The following is a 15443-nucleotide window of genomic DNA, read 5'->3' on the forward strand; positions in this document are numbered from 1 at the left end:
AAAAAAATCTTTAAAAAGGTTGTTTTAACACTTGCCATTCCAAAAAAGATTTGCAAATCCTATCTGAAGTTAACACTGCTCCCAAATGCAACACAGCTGTAGACTGGTAGGTACTGTGTATTTTTGGAAAGTTATTTTTTCATTTCCTATTTCATTTAAAAGTTGCATTGTAGACTGCAAAATACCTAGTTCAATAAAAAAAAGAGGTGAACGATGACTTACATGACATTTCTATCAATTCTTTTCGCAACTCTAGCAGTACAGCAACTCCAATGTTATCCTTTGTCATAACTCGGTTCAGCATAGCTTCAGACCCTTCTGAGTTTGCCATAGCTAGTTGATTAAACTCAACAGTATGTTTTTGAACCAAAGTGAATCTGAAAGAACATTGTACAGTTTCTTAAGCAGACAATTAAGACTTCAATGTAATTATATTAAGTTACCGCAGTCTTAGCCAGTCAAATTATTCCTTTATAAAATGCTGAGCTGAAGACAGGAGACAGGTTTTCACTAGCTATTTTTATCTGTGGCTCCATGTTAAACTAAACTAATTTCAAGTTTAAAATAAAAAAGCCTTGTTTTTTCACATTCTTTCTTCTTTCGTATGAAGAAAATGGTGTGCGTATCTTTATCTGTGTGCGCTTTGGTATTTTCATCGATTTGGGAGCTCTTGCCCATCAGAGACATTACCAGGGATCGCTGCGTGGACCTGGCTCTTGCTGATTCCTCCCACATTCTTTAAGACTTTAGGAAAAATATATGGTATAATAAAATCTTTTGCCTCTCTTGTGCTACTATACACATCAATTTGAACTAGGATAAAACACTTGTTAATCTGTTGGAGGGTATTACGGTTGGCATTTGCAGTGATTTGTGGACATGATAGAACATACAAAAAAACTCTTATAAAAAGAATCAGGACTTAGACCAGGGCACTCAATACTTTACAGATGCAGAATTTACTTGTCTAAGTATGGTCTAGATCTTCAAAAGTGTTTGACAATTCTAGGTACCTCAATTTTTAGGTGTTTTATTCCAGACCTGTTAAGAGATGCCCCTGAGTTTCAGAAAGCATTGAACTGTACCCATTTTCTGAAAATGAAGTCCCTTAAAGGCATGGGCAACCGGTGCCTCCTGAGTGGGGAGGGGCGGCACTTGTCCCCCCAGCAGACAGTTAGTGATTGGGTCCCCCTGCGGCCTATCCTGAAGATTGGGGTGGGGGGTGTTGTGCCACTGACACTTCTGGGTCAGCGGGATTGGTCGCGGGGGGAACACTTCTCCTGGCACGCTCCCTGGCTGGCGTTCTCAGGGTGGGGCACCAGCGCTCTCGCCTGCCCGGGAATGCTGCTCTCAGGGGGTGTTCCAGCACTCAGGGGGTGCACGTGCACCCCCTATGCATCACAACTACTTAAAGGTGTCAACATTTAGGTTTATATTTAGGAAATAATTTGCTGGGATGATCTAGTTGGGGATGGTCCTTCTTTGAGCAGGGGGGTGGACTAGATGACTTTCTGGGGTTCCTTCCAACCCTCATTTTATGATTCTACGAAAAGAAATATATAGGACAGGGGCTTCATCTTTCTCAAAAAATGATCATGCTCAGTCCTTTTATCTACTTGAGAACCAACATTTTATTCAAAGGCTATAATCTGTTCTTCTCGTCTCAAACTGAAGGCATTTAGAATCGAAATTTTTATGTTCAAGGGCAAAATTCTCATTTGCTTTTCCAGGTGAAACTCCAGACATGCTACTTCTAACCCAGTTCAAACAGATTTTCTAGAGGGTCTTTGCTGGAATCTCTGCAATGGGACTTATTTTCATTGCATTCTTCTTGTACAGTACAAAGCATTACAAGACCATGGTTAATATGAGCATTTTTCAGATGAGCTGTCCAACACGATGCTTCTGATGTGGACTATTCCTTTCAGAGGTAGGAATATTTTGCACAGAGCACAAGTCATGAAAGGAAGCATATATACAGAAGTGACTCTGACTTAAGAGCACACGTTCTCCCCATGTTCCCAATGACACCATAACAAGAAATTGTCATCCGGACACGTCTTCACAGTTTCTTTGGTCTGACCAAAGAAACTGAGACAGGAAACAGGAAATGACAAACTTTTATGAAATATACCACTTACTTTTCTGTTTTGAAAAATATTGCACAACCATCAACATGTTTTCTTTCTTGTTCTGACATTGTCCTGGCTCTAGATTTCGGACTGAAGAACCCATTATAGCCACGCTCTTTCAGTTCTACTAGAAAGAAACTGTAGTACTGTTCGGTTTCAACCTCCTGTAAAGTTACAAAACAGTACAAAACATCAACTTAGCACTTCCAGAATACAGACGACCAGTGTTTCCTTCTAGAGGTTAAACAGTGCAGAAATAACTGTAAATCACCTCCAAACTAGCTTTAAGAAAATAGATATACTAGGGAATGCATCTAGGAGATAACTATACTGCTATTTTGAAAAGGCAAATTAAAATTTCTATAATCCCCAGAGTTATGATTATCTCGTGTCTCATTTGAAACTGCCACCACTCTCTCTCACATTTATGTACACACTCCAGTTTGCCTTTGATCAGCAATTGCTGGTTAGCACTCCATCAGTGTAGGTTGTTAAAGCATGCTTTTGATGTCAAGCAGTGAATAACAACATTCTAAATTAATTTATATTGCTTTGTTTTAAAGAGGACTTTAAAACATAACATTTACTTAAAGTGAACTTAAATTATGAGAGTCAAAACCAATACATGTGGATGCAAGAGGAAAAAAGCTATCTTTTACCTGAAGACTTATGATGTCAGCATTGCAGCTCAAAATTTCCTGCATAATGGCTTTTTTTCTGTATTCCCAGTTCAGTGCCCATGATGGACAATAGCCATATAACTGCCGGGTAGCATATTTATCACAAAGTACGTTGTAACACATGACAGAAAACAAGGCTGCAGAACAATAATTTTACTTACACACGGAATACATTTTAATAAAGTGTACAATTACATTATTTGCTCTTTTCTTCAACAGTTTATCAATTTTCTACTTAACTTACTTTAACTAAAATACAGAAGTTAACAGTTTCCCCTGGGGAAAAATGCATCAAATGCTCTTTCTAAAATGAAAGAACCCTACAGACTTGGGCCTATAAAATTTATTATGGTATAAGTCTAAAAGATGGTCCACATATGACCAATATAAATAGTGACTAAGAGACAAAGGAACTTTACTTTAAAAAAAACAAAAACAAAAACAACTTATTCACATGATTTTTTTTTTGAAGATTAAATCTATTAAAGCTCTCTTTAAGAAAAGGGGAAAAAAGAATAGACCCAAAAAACTTACAACTGAAGTATAAGACAAAAAGAGAAGCGCATGGGGAAACAATGGGACAACACTGATCAGCATGAGAAGTAGCAATCTCTGTACTACAGCAGCTCAAGATAGATGGGGAAGGAGGAAGAAGGAGGCTGGTGATGTAGCAACTGGGACTGTAGATGGGGGATTCAAGAATATGGGAGTTCTTCTATTTGGAAAATGACAAAGTGGAAGGAGACACTAAATTTAGTCCAGCAAGACAGGATATCTGCCAGCATAAGCATGAGAAGAGAAAGCAAATCTTGGGGAATGAGTCCATGCTAAAGGTTGCCTGAGTGGACCTACCAATGGGAGATGGGAGAGAAGGGCAAAAAGATTAAGGACAGAAAGAAGTAACAAGAAGGTCATGAAAAGAGGTGCCAGATACAGGTTCAAGGCCACAAACAACAGTCAGTAAGATTAAATGGTCATGAACAACTCTAACATAGTGTTTAAGAAGTAAAAGAGGAATTATTTAAAATGTAAAACGCAAATCAAAAATATAAGATTGCTTGCCTTCTCCTGCATTATACAGGAAAAATAAAAGATTTTTTTTAAAGCAGCCCTATACACAAGCTATTAGACCTTTTCTTGGCACTTTGCTGGAAAATCTTGGGAAGATCTTAATAGCAATGTCACAGAGAAGCCACACTTTAGCTGCAGCTCTTCTTGCTTACTCTGAGTAGGACAGGAGAAACTGTGATGACTTTATTATTCAGGTCTTTCAAAGATCATGCCAAGTTCTCCAGCAAAGGACCAAGTAGCTTATGTGACAGGCAAACAAAACACCCCATAAACATAGGATTAGGGGGTAGACTATTTCTGAAGTGTTTAGAAGGCTATACCGTCATTGCATCAAGCACGAGGTATTTTTAAATACACTCTGCCCTCTAAAGACAGTATTTTCTTATATGCACTTAGTTTAACCTTACACTTGTGTCCAATTCTACAACAGAGTAGAGGCTCCCACCTTTTCTCTCATCATGCCCTCCTTTAATCCTAGTCTCCACTCTTCTTTTCTTCAACCTAAGATCTCTAGCTCCTTAACCCCTGCATCCAGAAGGATTGCTCACCCATGCAAGCAGCTTTTTCCATACTGCTCTACCATATTTCAGCATTTTTCTTGCTGGAGAGGTTCCAATTCAAGCTGCTTACCTACCGCTACACCTTTGTATGGGACAGGGCATGGGATCTTACATCATGAAGAAGCGAGGACAAAGAGGTTCCCAGCTGGGAAGAGGCTATATTCACATAGACACTTCATTGCTAGTTCTGGCCTGGTTCTTAACCTAACACAAGCTTCCCTTAAATCAAGGAAGCTGTCCTGAAAGACTGACCACCATACTAAAAGCTAACAGGACAATGGCAGCATAAGTACTACCTGTAGTAAAGCCCAGAACCAGAGTGCAGTGGGAAAATTAAAACTAGAGGGGGAATTGTTACAGAATCAAAAGACCTTCTCTATCATAATAGCAGTGCTCTGATATATGCCAGTTTCCAGGCAGTAAGCTGTACATACAAACTTCTCTGGATAGGAGGAAAATATAAAATGAAGACAGCGTCCATTTTTACAAATATCAAGGACTAAAGCTATAGTTTCTTTTAAGGGTTTAAAATATACCCTGTTCTACTGATTTGTAAAATACATGTTAACCAAATTATAACATTTGTAATTTACACATTAAATATGCCAATAAATTTGCAAATTCCCACATCTGATTATAACAGACCATATATAGTCTGTAATAAGAAAGTAATTTCTTTAATGCTATACCTAGTGAAGGGTCTTTTCCAGACTCTCCTTGATTCTTTAAATATTTAATTAAAATATTTTCATTTGATTAGCTACTTTAAAACATTTAGACACTACTTCAGTTTAGAGGGAATAGTCCACTTATAAAATAAAGGCAAATATGAGCTTGCTACAGGAATGCCTATGCCGTTTGTTATCAATTAGTATGGTTTGCTTCACTTTAAGTTATCAAGAAATTCTTCAGCAGAAGGAAAGGCTGAATTACATTAGAGATAAGGAAAGAAAAAAAACCTTAAGCGCTATTGCAATGCTACCTGTTGGTCTTGTTCGGTCTGGTTCTTGCAACATAATCCAAGATCTTGGAGGTGGCTGTTCTGTTGAAACTATTGGAACATTTTGAGAAAGAGAGAAAATCCAAAGTGAAATAGTCACGTTTATTTTAAATGGCACAAATAAATATTTTAGGAATGACCACTTACTTCTTTTTGCAGTACCTGCCAAATTATCAAGCAAATAATTCAGTAGCCTTCGTGTTCCGTCTGGTTCCTGATAGAGGTTCAGAATATCCTGTGTAAGTGGATTTCCTGCAAACATGGTTACAGAAATACAGAAAATAAAATTAAACTGGAACAATGATGAATATATGGAGGAGTGTGGGGGTGGGGAGGGATACAAGACTAACTTCTTTTATTTTTTTTTATTTACAACCACAGAATACTGAGAACTCTTTTTTCAGTTTCAAATAAAATCTCAGTTTCAAAGCCTGCAAACATTTAGACATGGAAGTAGTCCTACTAAACTAGACTCTCTCTTGCATTTGAGTTTGGAAAGTTTTGCTCTGTCATGCCTTGTGCCTCATCACACATTGGTGATGGGTGATACAGCTGATTCAGAGGTCCTATTTGCCTGCACTTCTCCAGGAGGGAGCTAAATGCGACTCTGCTCAGTACTTAAAGACCAGAATATGGTCTCTTTGGGCCAATCTAGTAGGAAATCTAGGTTGTTTAATTAAATGGGGCTCCGCTGTATAACAAAGGTCTCAAGTTTACAAAAAACAGTGGAGGTTTACTGTTCAGTCAAATATATTAACATTTGACTTACGAGTTTTAAGGCCATTTGTAGGCATCACATAATACAGTGTTCCCAACAGTGTAGACCTTTCACTGAAGTCAGCAGCTCTGTGCACAGAACACACAGTATGATGCTATACAAAATTTTAACTAGGTGCTTAACTAATCCTGTTTGAGATGAAGAGTTCCATATCTTCAAGGAAAGTTCACTTAGGCCAGATTTAAGAGCATAAAAAACACCACCACCAAACAAACCCAGAACTATATCCAACTCCCAAGCAAGCGACAGAAAGTTAACTTAAACCTCATCCCCTTACCTCTCCAAAATCCTCCCTCCCAATTCTTCACAGTGGAAATTAAGCAGAATTTCTCTGAGGTAGTTTTCATTCTTTTTAAAAATTCAGCAACATTAATTATCAAGATGTTTAAGAGGAGGATATGCTAATGCCAAGAGTTGCTACTCAGTCATATTTTATGAATTAGCACCTTGAAATAGCTGTAGCTCAGGAACAAGATCAAATATGAATTATTAGTAGCTGAAAAGAAAAAAAGGCAAACCTTTCAGACCCAACGTCTGTAACTGGAACAGTTTTCCCAGCTCGAAAGGTAAAACTCGTAACAGGTTGTTATTTAAATGGAGTTCCCTGTACACAAAATAAGAATCACATAAAGTCAGAAGTAAAGCAGTATTTATTATCAATAGTTTACAGCTGAAGTAGTTCAGCTACAAGAAAGACAAAGTGTACTAGCACGCCACAATTCTGAAGAACTGGAAGACTAAACAGTCAGCAAAGATTAGGGGCATCCTGCTGTATTCACAAAAAAGGCACATTAAGTTTGAAATACAGAGCAGGAAGTTGCTTGTTGGCAAGTCCAACTTAGTCAAGAGCTTTTTAAAAAGTTAACAGTAATTAAAGCATTAAACCACTACATGTAATGAAGCAATAACAGTTCTGACAATCTGGACCACAAATGGTTCAGCTATGATTAAAGACCAAATAAGGGAACAAGATTATACACAAACAAACAAAACGCCCAGTGCCATAACAGTACTATTATACTACCATGTTAGTGCGCTGCTAAATCTTTCTTGGTTAAGTGTTCTGGTGAGCACTGGTTTACTGGCCACGAATTGTCATCTGTATGTTACATATGGAAAGGAGAGACTGAACATGTCCCAGAAAACTAAAATCTACCAATTAACTATTCTTTACCAAATATTTCCATTACTTTATCAACAAAAGTTAGGTATCAGCTGACATACCACTGCAAAAATGTCTGTGTTCCTGACCGTTCTTAATGAAATCTCTTTGGTCTACAAAGGGTAATATTTCATTATTTATTTCACAGTCTTACTGATAGAAGAGTGTATGCTTTTTAACTTAGGAGTAAAAAATGGGTGGAGAGTTATGTCCTGAGGTCTGGAGAAACTATAGACTTATTAGCAAGCCTTTTGTGATGGTCCAATTTAGGTATAATGGTTAAAGTCTTCCACTGCTTGCAGATCCCTCAAAGTGCTAAAGATGTGAAGTACAATAACTGCAGGAAGTATTCAAGTACATCAAAGTTTGAAATAGTTCATTTTAGATTTCTTCAAGACATTATTTATGGTAGATAAAACATATTTCTTTTTGTAATTCTCCTGGTTAAGGTGGCTGGAATACACACACATAAATGAACACTCCTTTCTCCATTCCCGTGGAATGTGTTGCTGATATCCTATTTTCAATGAAGATGTCAACTTTACCGAATATGTTGAGATATCACTAAGAGCTCATAGAAGCAGGTTTTTATGACTGATCACCCTAAAAACCTTTAGGGAGAGCTACCCATCTGGTTCTGTCAGATTACGGTTTCCCAGCCTTTCCTAGTAAAATGTGAAAAGAACAAAGATAGAAGTAGACATTTTAGGAAGAAAGCCACTGATCCAGCTGCTTCATTCATAGTTTTTCAAACTGCAACACCTACTGTGAATAGCAGCATACCAGCCTCTCACTATTCTCAGCCACTAAAGATTTAAATGACCAGTGTTGATGCTTGTTTGCAACACCTGGTAAGAGCAACAACTGCTTACCAGCAATGTTTCCCCTTGGAACAATTTCCATACCATGTATTCAGACATTCCCCAAAACAGCTACAGAAGTTAAAAGCAACATGGTACTAGCATGTTACTTCTACCAAGTGTCAACTGTACCACGCTGTTGGGGATGATACTGTGTGCGAGTCTAAAAGATGAGAAATGGATTGTTCTTTATGAAGATGCCTTTGTGTCCAAGAACATTTGAGAGTATTGCTGAACTGTAAAAGGATGGGTGAGATCTTAATTCAAGGTGTTCACCTAGGTTACAGTTTTATGATTAAGATATATAGCTCTCAAATTCTTAATGAGGAAAAACACTGAATTTGGAGTGGCATAGCAGAAGGTATTACTGTGTCTTCTCCCCACTTCAGACTGCGTAAGGACAGCTCTGTTTAGTCTAATGTTCTCTGCCTTCAGAGAGCTCCCTCCTTTTAAGCAACAGAGAGGATCTAGACAAGACCTATTAGCTTATCCAAGCATCTCAAAAGACCCTGCATTGAAAGCTGAACTGCAAGAACCCTCCCCAGTTGAGTTAGAAAAAAAGCTGTGATAATTTCTCCACCCCCCATATCTTTCCAAAGACTAGAACCGGATCATTTCCCATTACACAAAGCTTATTTATTTTCTCCCAAAGTTATCAGAATATCTTTTCCTACAATTTAGTAGAAAGGGACACAATTTAGGGAGATAAAGGGAGCCTCAGGCATGGAGACTAAAAATGCCTCTTTATTAAAAAGATTTCCTAGTTATGGAAGTTGAAAGGCCTATTACTGAATCTAAGATTATTTTAGGGTATGTCAGTACACACTATCACTGTGGTCCATGATATTAGCCATATTCAATGTTGAAGTTACCCTGTTAGTCTAGAAATTATGCCACAACCTATGGGGAGTGTCTGCAGTAAGAGCCAGCAGGAAACACAAAACTACCATGCGACTGAGACCTGCAGAGCGCTACCACGCAGGATGCACTTACGGATTTTTCTTCACTTTCACCCCAGTGAAAAGAAATCATGGATCAGCTGCAATTACTGAGGACAGAGAGAGTGCAGTGGGTTAATGCACTAGCCTTTCATGTCTGGAGACCTGGATTCAAATATTATATTCAATGTCACAAACTTGCTTGATGGTTTGATCCTAGGTATTCAGTGCACATTTCATAGCCATAACAAGATTTAACATCCTCTGCTCAGAAAAGGCTCAAAATTGCAATAGCTGAAGTTCTGTATATTCAGGACCGAAGTGAATCAGGAAGTGTTAGGGAACTTTGTACAATATTTATTCTACCACTCATGTCTCTGAGTAATGCTATCCTACCTCACTTTCATGAGCACCAAGTATACTCAACACTTTTAAAAAGAAAAAACTTTATGAAAAGAAAAGAGAACGGATGAACTTGAGAATGTTTCTGTAAGCTTAACATTGTAAGTTAATGATGCCTGAATAACCAAGAAAGCAAGGGAAGAAAATGACTATTAGTGAACGTTATTGGTATGATGATGGAGAAAGTAACACTGTATAAACATTTTCTGAACAAGACAACTACTGAGCTTTCTTTTTTTTTTTTTTTTTAGGGGGGGGAAGGGAAAATGATGTACTTGGATACAATTCCCATTGCTAATGAGGGATCACAGGAAAATATTTTTTAAGACTAACTTCTTTTTAATTTATTGATCCATCACTGTCAATTTTAAACAATTAATTTAACCTTTCCATTGAAGTGGTTGTTTCCAACGCTGGGGGAAATATAATTGTTAATATTATGAAATGAGAGATGGTCTGTCACCCAAACCAAGGTATATCATTAAATAACTTCACTGCCACTGCAGCTTTATTAAAAAAAAAAAAAAAAAAAAAATTAAGTTTCCATGACGTCGAGAAGTTCTTAGATTTCACAAAATTAGCCATGGCCTTGAACATGAGGGAGTCAAGTGCTGTTAACTATACAATAACCTCTTCACTGAGGTCCATCTTACAGAAAAAAGGACTCTGCAAACTAGGTGAAACACTGTAGGCTCAATTACACCCCAAATAACTGTAACACTGAAGACAACCATTTTCAAATGTAAATGTTAATAGTAACTAATTTCACCCCAGCGTTGTAACTCTAGATATTGCAAAGCAGAGGGAAACAAATCTTGCACCCCTATTTTAGAATATTTTGATCTGTATAGAAATAAGTACATGAATAGCAAGGGGAAAAAGATATTGTTGTTATGAAAGACACATATGTCATAAAACTGCAAGCCTATAAGTTACTACACTAAGTATGTCTATGAAAGATGAAGAAATAGAGATGATTTTTTAAAATAAAATTATTTGGAAACAGTCTTTTTCCTTTACTATGAATAAAGAACCACTTCCCCAGCAATCTCTTTGGGAGTCAAAGGCTCTTTGAGATGAGAGCCTGTGTAAGGGCTTAGGGATATATGTCAGGGGGATTGTATACATAAACCTAACTTGGGAGAGGTATGCAAAGTGTGCACATTCAGGCCTCCTCAAGGTTATCGTATACAGCTGCACAAAGGAACTGAGGAGCAGGGCAACAATAAAGGCCCTACTAGGGCTGCGAAGGACTATTCCAACATCTAGGAAAAAATATACATTGGTTTTTTGTTAGTTGCAATACAAAACTGTGCCAAAACAGGAGACTGGTTCCTGCCAGGACCACAGATGAATGTGAAATTTAATTTACATACCTGAGTGACACCATGTTTCCGAGCTCTGCTGGTAAACTGCGGATTTTATTAGAGGACAGGTCCAAGTATACCAGATTGTGAAGCTTGGCAATGTCTGAAGGAATACGGGATAAGGAATTGTCACTGAGATGCAAAGCTGTCAAATGGGTCAGCGACCACAACGATGAACTTAAGCTTCTTACTTTTCCTGTAAGAGAAAGAGAGTCACAAATACACCAGGAAAATACAAAGAATGCAGGACATTTTAAACATGTAGTTTTAGCATCAACACATATTCTATTACAATATCTGTTCTAGGTGGCCTTTAAAAATTTCTGAATCATGAGTAAAAAGGAAGATTTTCTAGGAGAAGATATTTTATTCCATACCATTCTGATAACTAAAAAAAAATTTCCCTTTACATTACCTTGACTAACACACTTAGGCCCTTCCAAGGCCAAAATTGGTTTTGGGAATTCTTCTCCTTCCTAAAAATACTGTATAAAGCAACATACAGATTTTACACGAACAAAGATTTGGTATTTTAAAAAATTATTTCAATTGAAAAACTGCACTTTTCTTTGATATCTTCAATTTCATGGTAACTTGCTTTGGGGTGAAAAAATGATTCTCTAGGGATGCCCCTTATTTGTACGCAATCTTCTAAATTAAAAGGCTGTTTCATTCCACTAATCCAGCCAAAAAGATTTAGACACTTCCTCTGGCATTCGTAAGTGTTGTTTGGGCATGACTAAAGGCTAGTAGCTTGAGAACGGGGGTTGCTAAATTGTATTGGCTTCTGCCATAACCTCAGAAACCATGCCTTGAGTGGTTGTGCAAAAGGAAGGATATTAATTTATTTGCTCTTAAGAAGAGTCAACAAATCTGCATGCCAGTGTGCTAGGAACTAGAAGTATCATAAGCTGATCACTGGAGAAATTTCTTTGGCAAAAAGACTCACCACCCTCCATTTAAACTCTACCGAGGACACTATGGGAAAATCAGAAAGTCATCACGTCAGAGAAAAATAAGCTTACTGCCACATTACAGGCTTTTTGCGGCCTGTATGAACCCGTGTTAAACTCTCTCCAGTGTTATCCAATATAAATTAAATAACGGTAATAATATTATATTAAAAAAAAAAAAAGCACCACTCTTTTGCTTGTGAGGACAGGGATAGGGCCTCCTCACACTCCCCTGCCACATGAGCCACCCTGGCACAAGGCAGGCAGCAGCTCAGATCCTCCTTTGGCTCTGAGCATGGGACCAAAGCCAGAACTGAATCACTGCCTGCCCTGAGCTGATAGCTGAATCTAAGACAAGGCTCACCCTCCACCACCCCAAGGCTGTTGGGAGGCGGGAAATTGTGTCCCAATTTTGAGTAAATACGATATTTCTTTACCCGGGAGTCAATACAACAAAGCCTATAAATAAGAGTTGTTTAATTTCACCAGAACAACTTCAAAACATTTATGCCTTTTGTGCTTGACTTGAGCAATTTTCCTGAATATTTCTGCCAAAATAAGAGTTTTATTACTGGGCTAGAATGTCAGAGTTTTCTGTTGCAGGGTAGCAAGATGCAAGTCTCAAAGAATACCAGTATTCTTCCAATGCTTGTCAATGCTTCTTCGAAAGACTTTAAGTTAAGTTCCTTAACACAAATTAATAATCCACCACACTTTGTTTTGTAGACTTCTACCAAGAAACTGTGAGTAAGAGGGAAATCCTGGCTTGGGAAACAAGCAAACAAAAAAAAAACAAACCAAATCTACAGCACTGTCCCCGCCTCTTCAGCGCACAGAAAACAGCACACAGCATGCTTGGCAGGAACTGGGATACAGTGGGATTAAGCAGGAAGGGATAGGACCGTTGTTTAATGCATTTTCCTGTACATTGGTGGCAGATATCCAAGCATATATCCATGCCTGGCAATAACATTTAACTGGGTTATCTGTGACCTCAGAAAGGGAATTCTGTGCACACAGAGAGAATGTAGCTCCTGAAGCAAGGCCAGACTGACAGCATGGAGGGGCAGAGTCTCCAGGACCAAGAGATCCAATCCTGCTGTTTGCTCCATAAGCCCTTCTTCTTACAGGATGCTTAGCTGGAAAAGCCATAAGGTGATCCTTGCAGTCTTTTCCAGAACTCTCACACCCTGGGAGAATGCAATTTGCTCTTAATTCACCCAACATAAGAAAAGAGCTCCTATATTCTTCCTGGAAACATTTAAAAGTGTACAGTATAGGATTTAAATATCATTTATGTAGCATCATTAGAAGTTACTCTATAAACCAAAAGAGATTGTTCATACAGTGTCTTTGAATGTATGGTCTGATCCACGCTATCCAACAATTTACTGGAGTTTGAAAATGCAAATATAAAGCACTTGCTTTTAGCATAATGTACTAAAATTAACCCAAATCTTCATTTCTTTAGCTTTCAATAACCACGCATCTATCCATTTCTTACCACTTATTTCCAACTCTGCCCAATGTGATTTCTTTCCATTCGCTGCTTCTTCTGAGGACATAATTGTGTACATCCTCCGTGGATCAGGTGGATCGTACTTTTCCTTGGGCATTCCTGTTCAAATAAGAATATAAAAGAACAGTTATGTTATACTATTCCATTTGATAAAAATACTACCTTATTCTGGAGGTATTCTCCCTTTTATGTGGCATGACCCATTTACTCCATGTTATTTCCAGCTCTTCAAACCAAAGTAACCCTTTCTCAAGTCATTTGACAAATCTGAGAAGGGGGCGGGGGGAGCCGATCCAGCCTGAAAGCACACAGAGTCCTGTAGCTTCTAAGATTAACAGACTAAGATACAGGCTGCACACACATACTTGCACTAATTTAGCTAAATCTGTCTATAATCTGCCATTAGAATCCCCTATAACATTGCATCTTTCCTTCTCAAAGAAGGAAACTCTTATTTTATGTTGCACCATATTTATTGATGAAGCCATCAAAAACTGAAACAAAAAAGCTGAGCATGACTTGATTAATTAATATGGTCAGGGTTGTTCATTCAAAGTAATAAGAATTAAAATTTGGAAATCTGTCACTGAAAAATGAAAAGGAAGCCTCAATGTTATTTTGTCACAAGTTTTTTTAAACTTTTATCATTCTACTCAATGTAGCAAACACTGGGCATAACAATCACAGAGTATGTTTCAATGCCAAAAGAAAATAAAAATAGTCTGAAAGGCTATCATTCTATTTAATGTCTTATTTCATTCAGAATAAAGTTCCAAACAACATAGTTTTACCAAAAACACTTTTTTCTTACTTGAATGTAGTTTTATAGACCAAATAATTTATCCTAACCATGATTCTATGCCTAAAGAAATCCTGAGGTTTCAAGTTTCTCACTAATTCCTTAGTAAATATGCTCAGTGCATGAAAATAAAAAGTTGCTAAGCTAAATTATGCTCTCAACGACATCTGTACAACCCCACTGTCAGTACGTCTGCACAGATATAACTGACTTTGTAATTTACTTAAACAGCTCTGCTGATACACAAGGAATAGAATACGGATCATTTCAATACCTGTAAGGGCTCTACAAAGCTTAGATTACAGAAACTTGTTCATACTTCTGATGTAGCAGATAAAGTGATGGAATACATACACTGGGCAGACTTAGTGGAGAATGTGTTGCCATTCCTATAATCCAGGATGAATTTTCAAAACTGCTTTTCAAACTTACAGAGGACTACAATGCTGGAATTTAAATCTCTAATTAGAAACTAAGTGCATTTCAAGGGAATGACTGTGTTTCAAACTAATCTTTTGCTAACAAGTCATGTAAAATTCTGCACCTTGGGTACTAGAGCATCTAGTCAGTGCCTTGAGATACTTAGGAATCTGTCAGCAGATATTTGATATCATGGACTGTTATGCTCTATGTAGACTTTAATGTTATGCTTTATCTATGCAGTATTGCTGATGTCTTAGTCACAGCCGTAAACTTGTTATGCTTGCTTGTCAGAAGACTCGAGTAATAGTTCAAGAAACCTGCACAGCAAAGCCTACTAATTCGCACCTTGCTAGAAATAAAAACTGAAATCTTTTCCCTTTACATAAGTAATCCCCCATAGTCCCAATTAATAAGCATTTAACAGATTTGTAGTGAGGTATTAATTCTTACAAAAATATACCATGGTATAGTTATCAAAGTAAAATCCAAGTAAAACTAAATTACAAAAACAGTAGCAAAATAAAATGACAATAAGCTTTGAAATATTCTTTGCTGCTTCTTTCACTTCATAACTCACAATGATTTTCCCCATTCACCATTGTTCACACACACCACAAAATATATACATCTTTGCACTATCAGTATTTTTTAACATTTTTAGAAAAGTCAAACACCTAAAAGTTAGGAGAGGCCAGAATTTTTTTAGGCAACATTTTTATACATATTATGAATCTCCAATCAGATGATTCCCTCTGAAGGCTATTGCTCAATTCAAAATGGGTAAAATTACTGAATTTTT

The 15443-nt window shown here is 37.5% G+C and overlaps 1 protein-coding gene across 2 annotated transcripts in view; it reads right to left on the minus strand.

Annotated features, from left to right (window-relative positions):
- Positions 1-13521, minus strand: part of CNOT6 (CCR4-NOT transcription complex subunit 6) — a 36936-nt gene extending 23415 nt beyond the window's left edge. For both annotated transcript variants that reach the window (XM_019506189.1, XM_019506188.1), the window contains exons 1-8: positions 13408-13521; positions 10960-11146; positions 6740-6825; positions 5591-5695; positions 5426-5494; positions 2792-2949; positions 2142-2296; positions 223-377 (exon numbers count right to left, since the gene is read on the minus strand). In XM_019506189.1, coding sequence (XP_019361734.1) covers positions 223-377; positions 2142-2296; positions 2792-2949; positions 5426-5494; positions 5591-5695; positions 6740-6825; positions 10960-11146; positions 13408-13519 — 1027 coding nt within the window. In that variant the 5' untranslated portion in view covers positions 13520-13521. The remainder of the gene's footprint in view (positions 1-222; positions 378-2141; positions 2297-2791; positions 2950-5425; positions 5495-5590; positions 5696-6739; positions 6826-10959; positions 11147-13407) is intronic.
- Between the last annotated feature and the right edge of the window lie 1922 nt (positions 13522-15443).

This window comes from Gavialis gangeticus, unplaced genomic scaffold (assembly GCF_001723915.1).
Source record: "Gavialis gangeticus isolate Ggan-Ray unplaced genomic scaffold, GavGan_comp1, whole genome shotgun sequence".
In the NCBI taxonomy this organism is placed as follows: domain Eukaryota; kingdom Metazoa; phylum Chordata; order Crocodylia; family Gavialidae; genus Gavialis; species Gavialis gangeticus.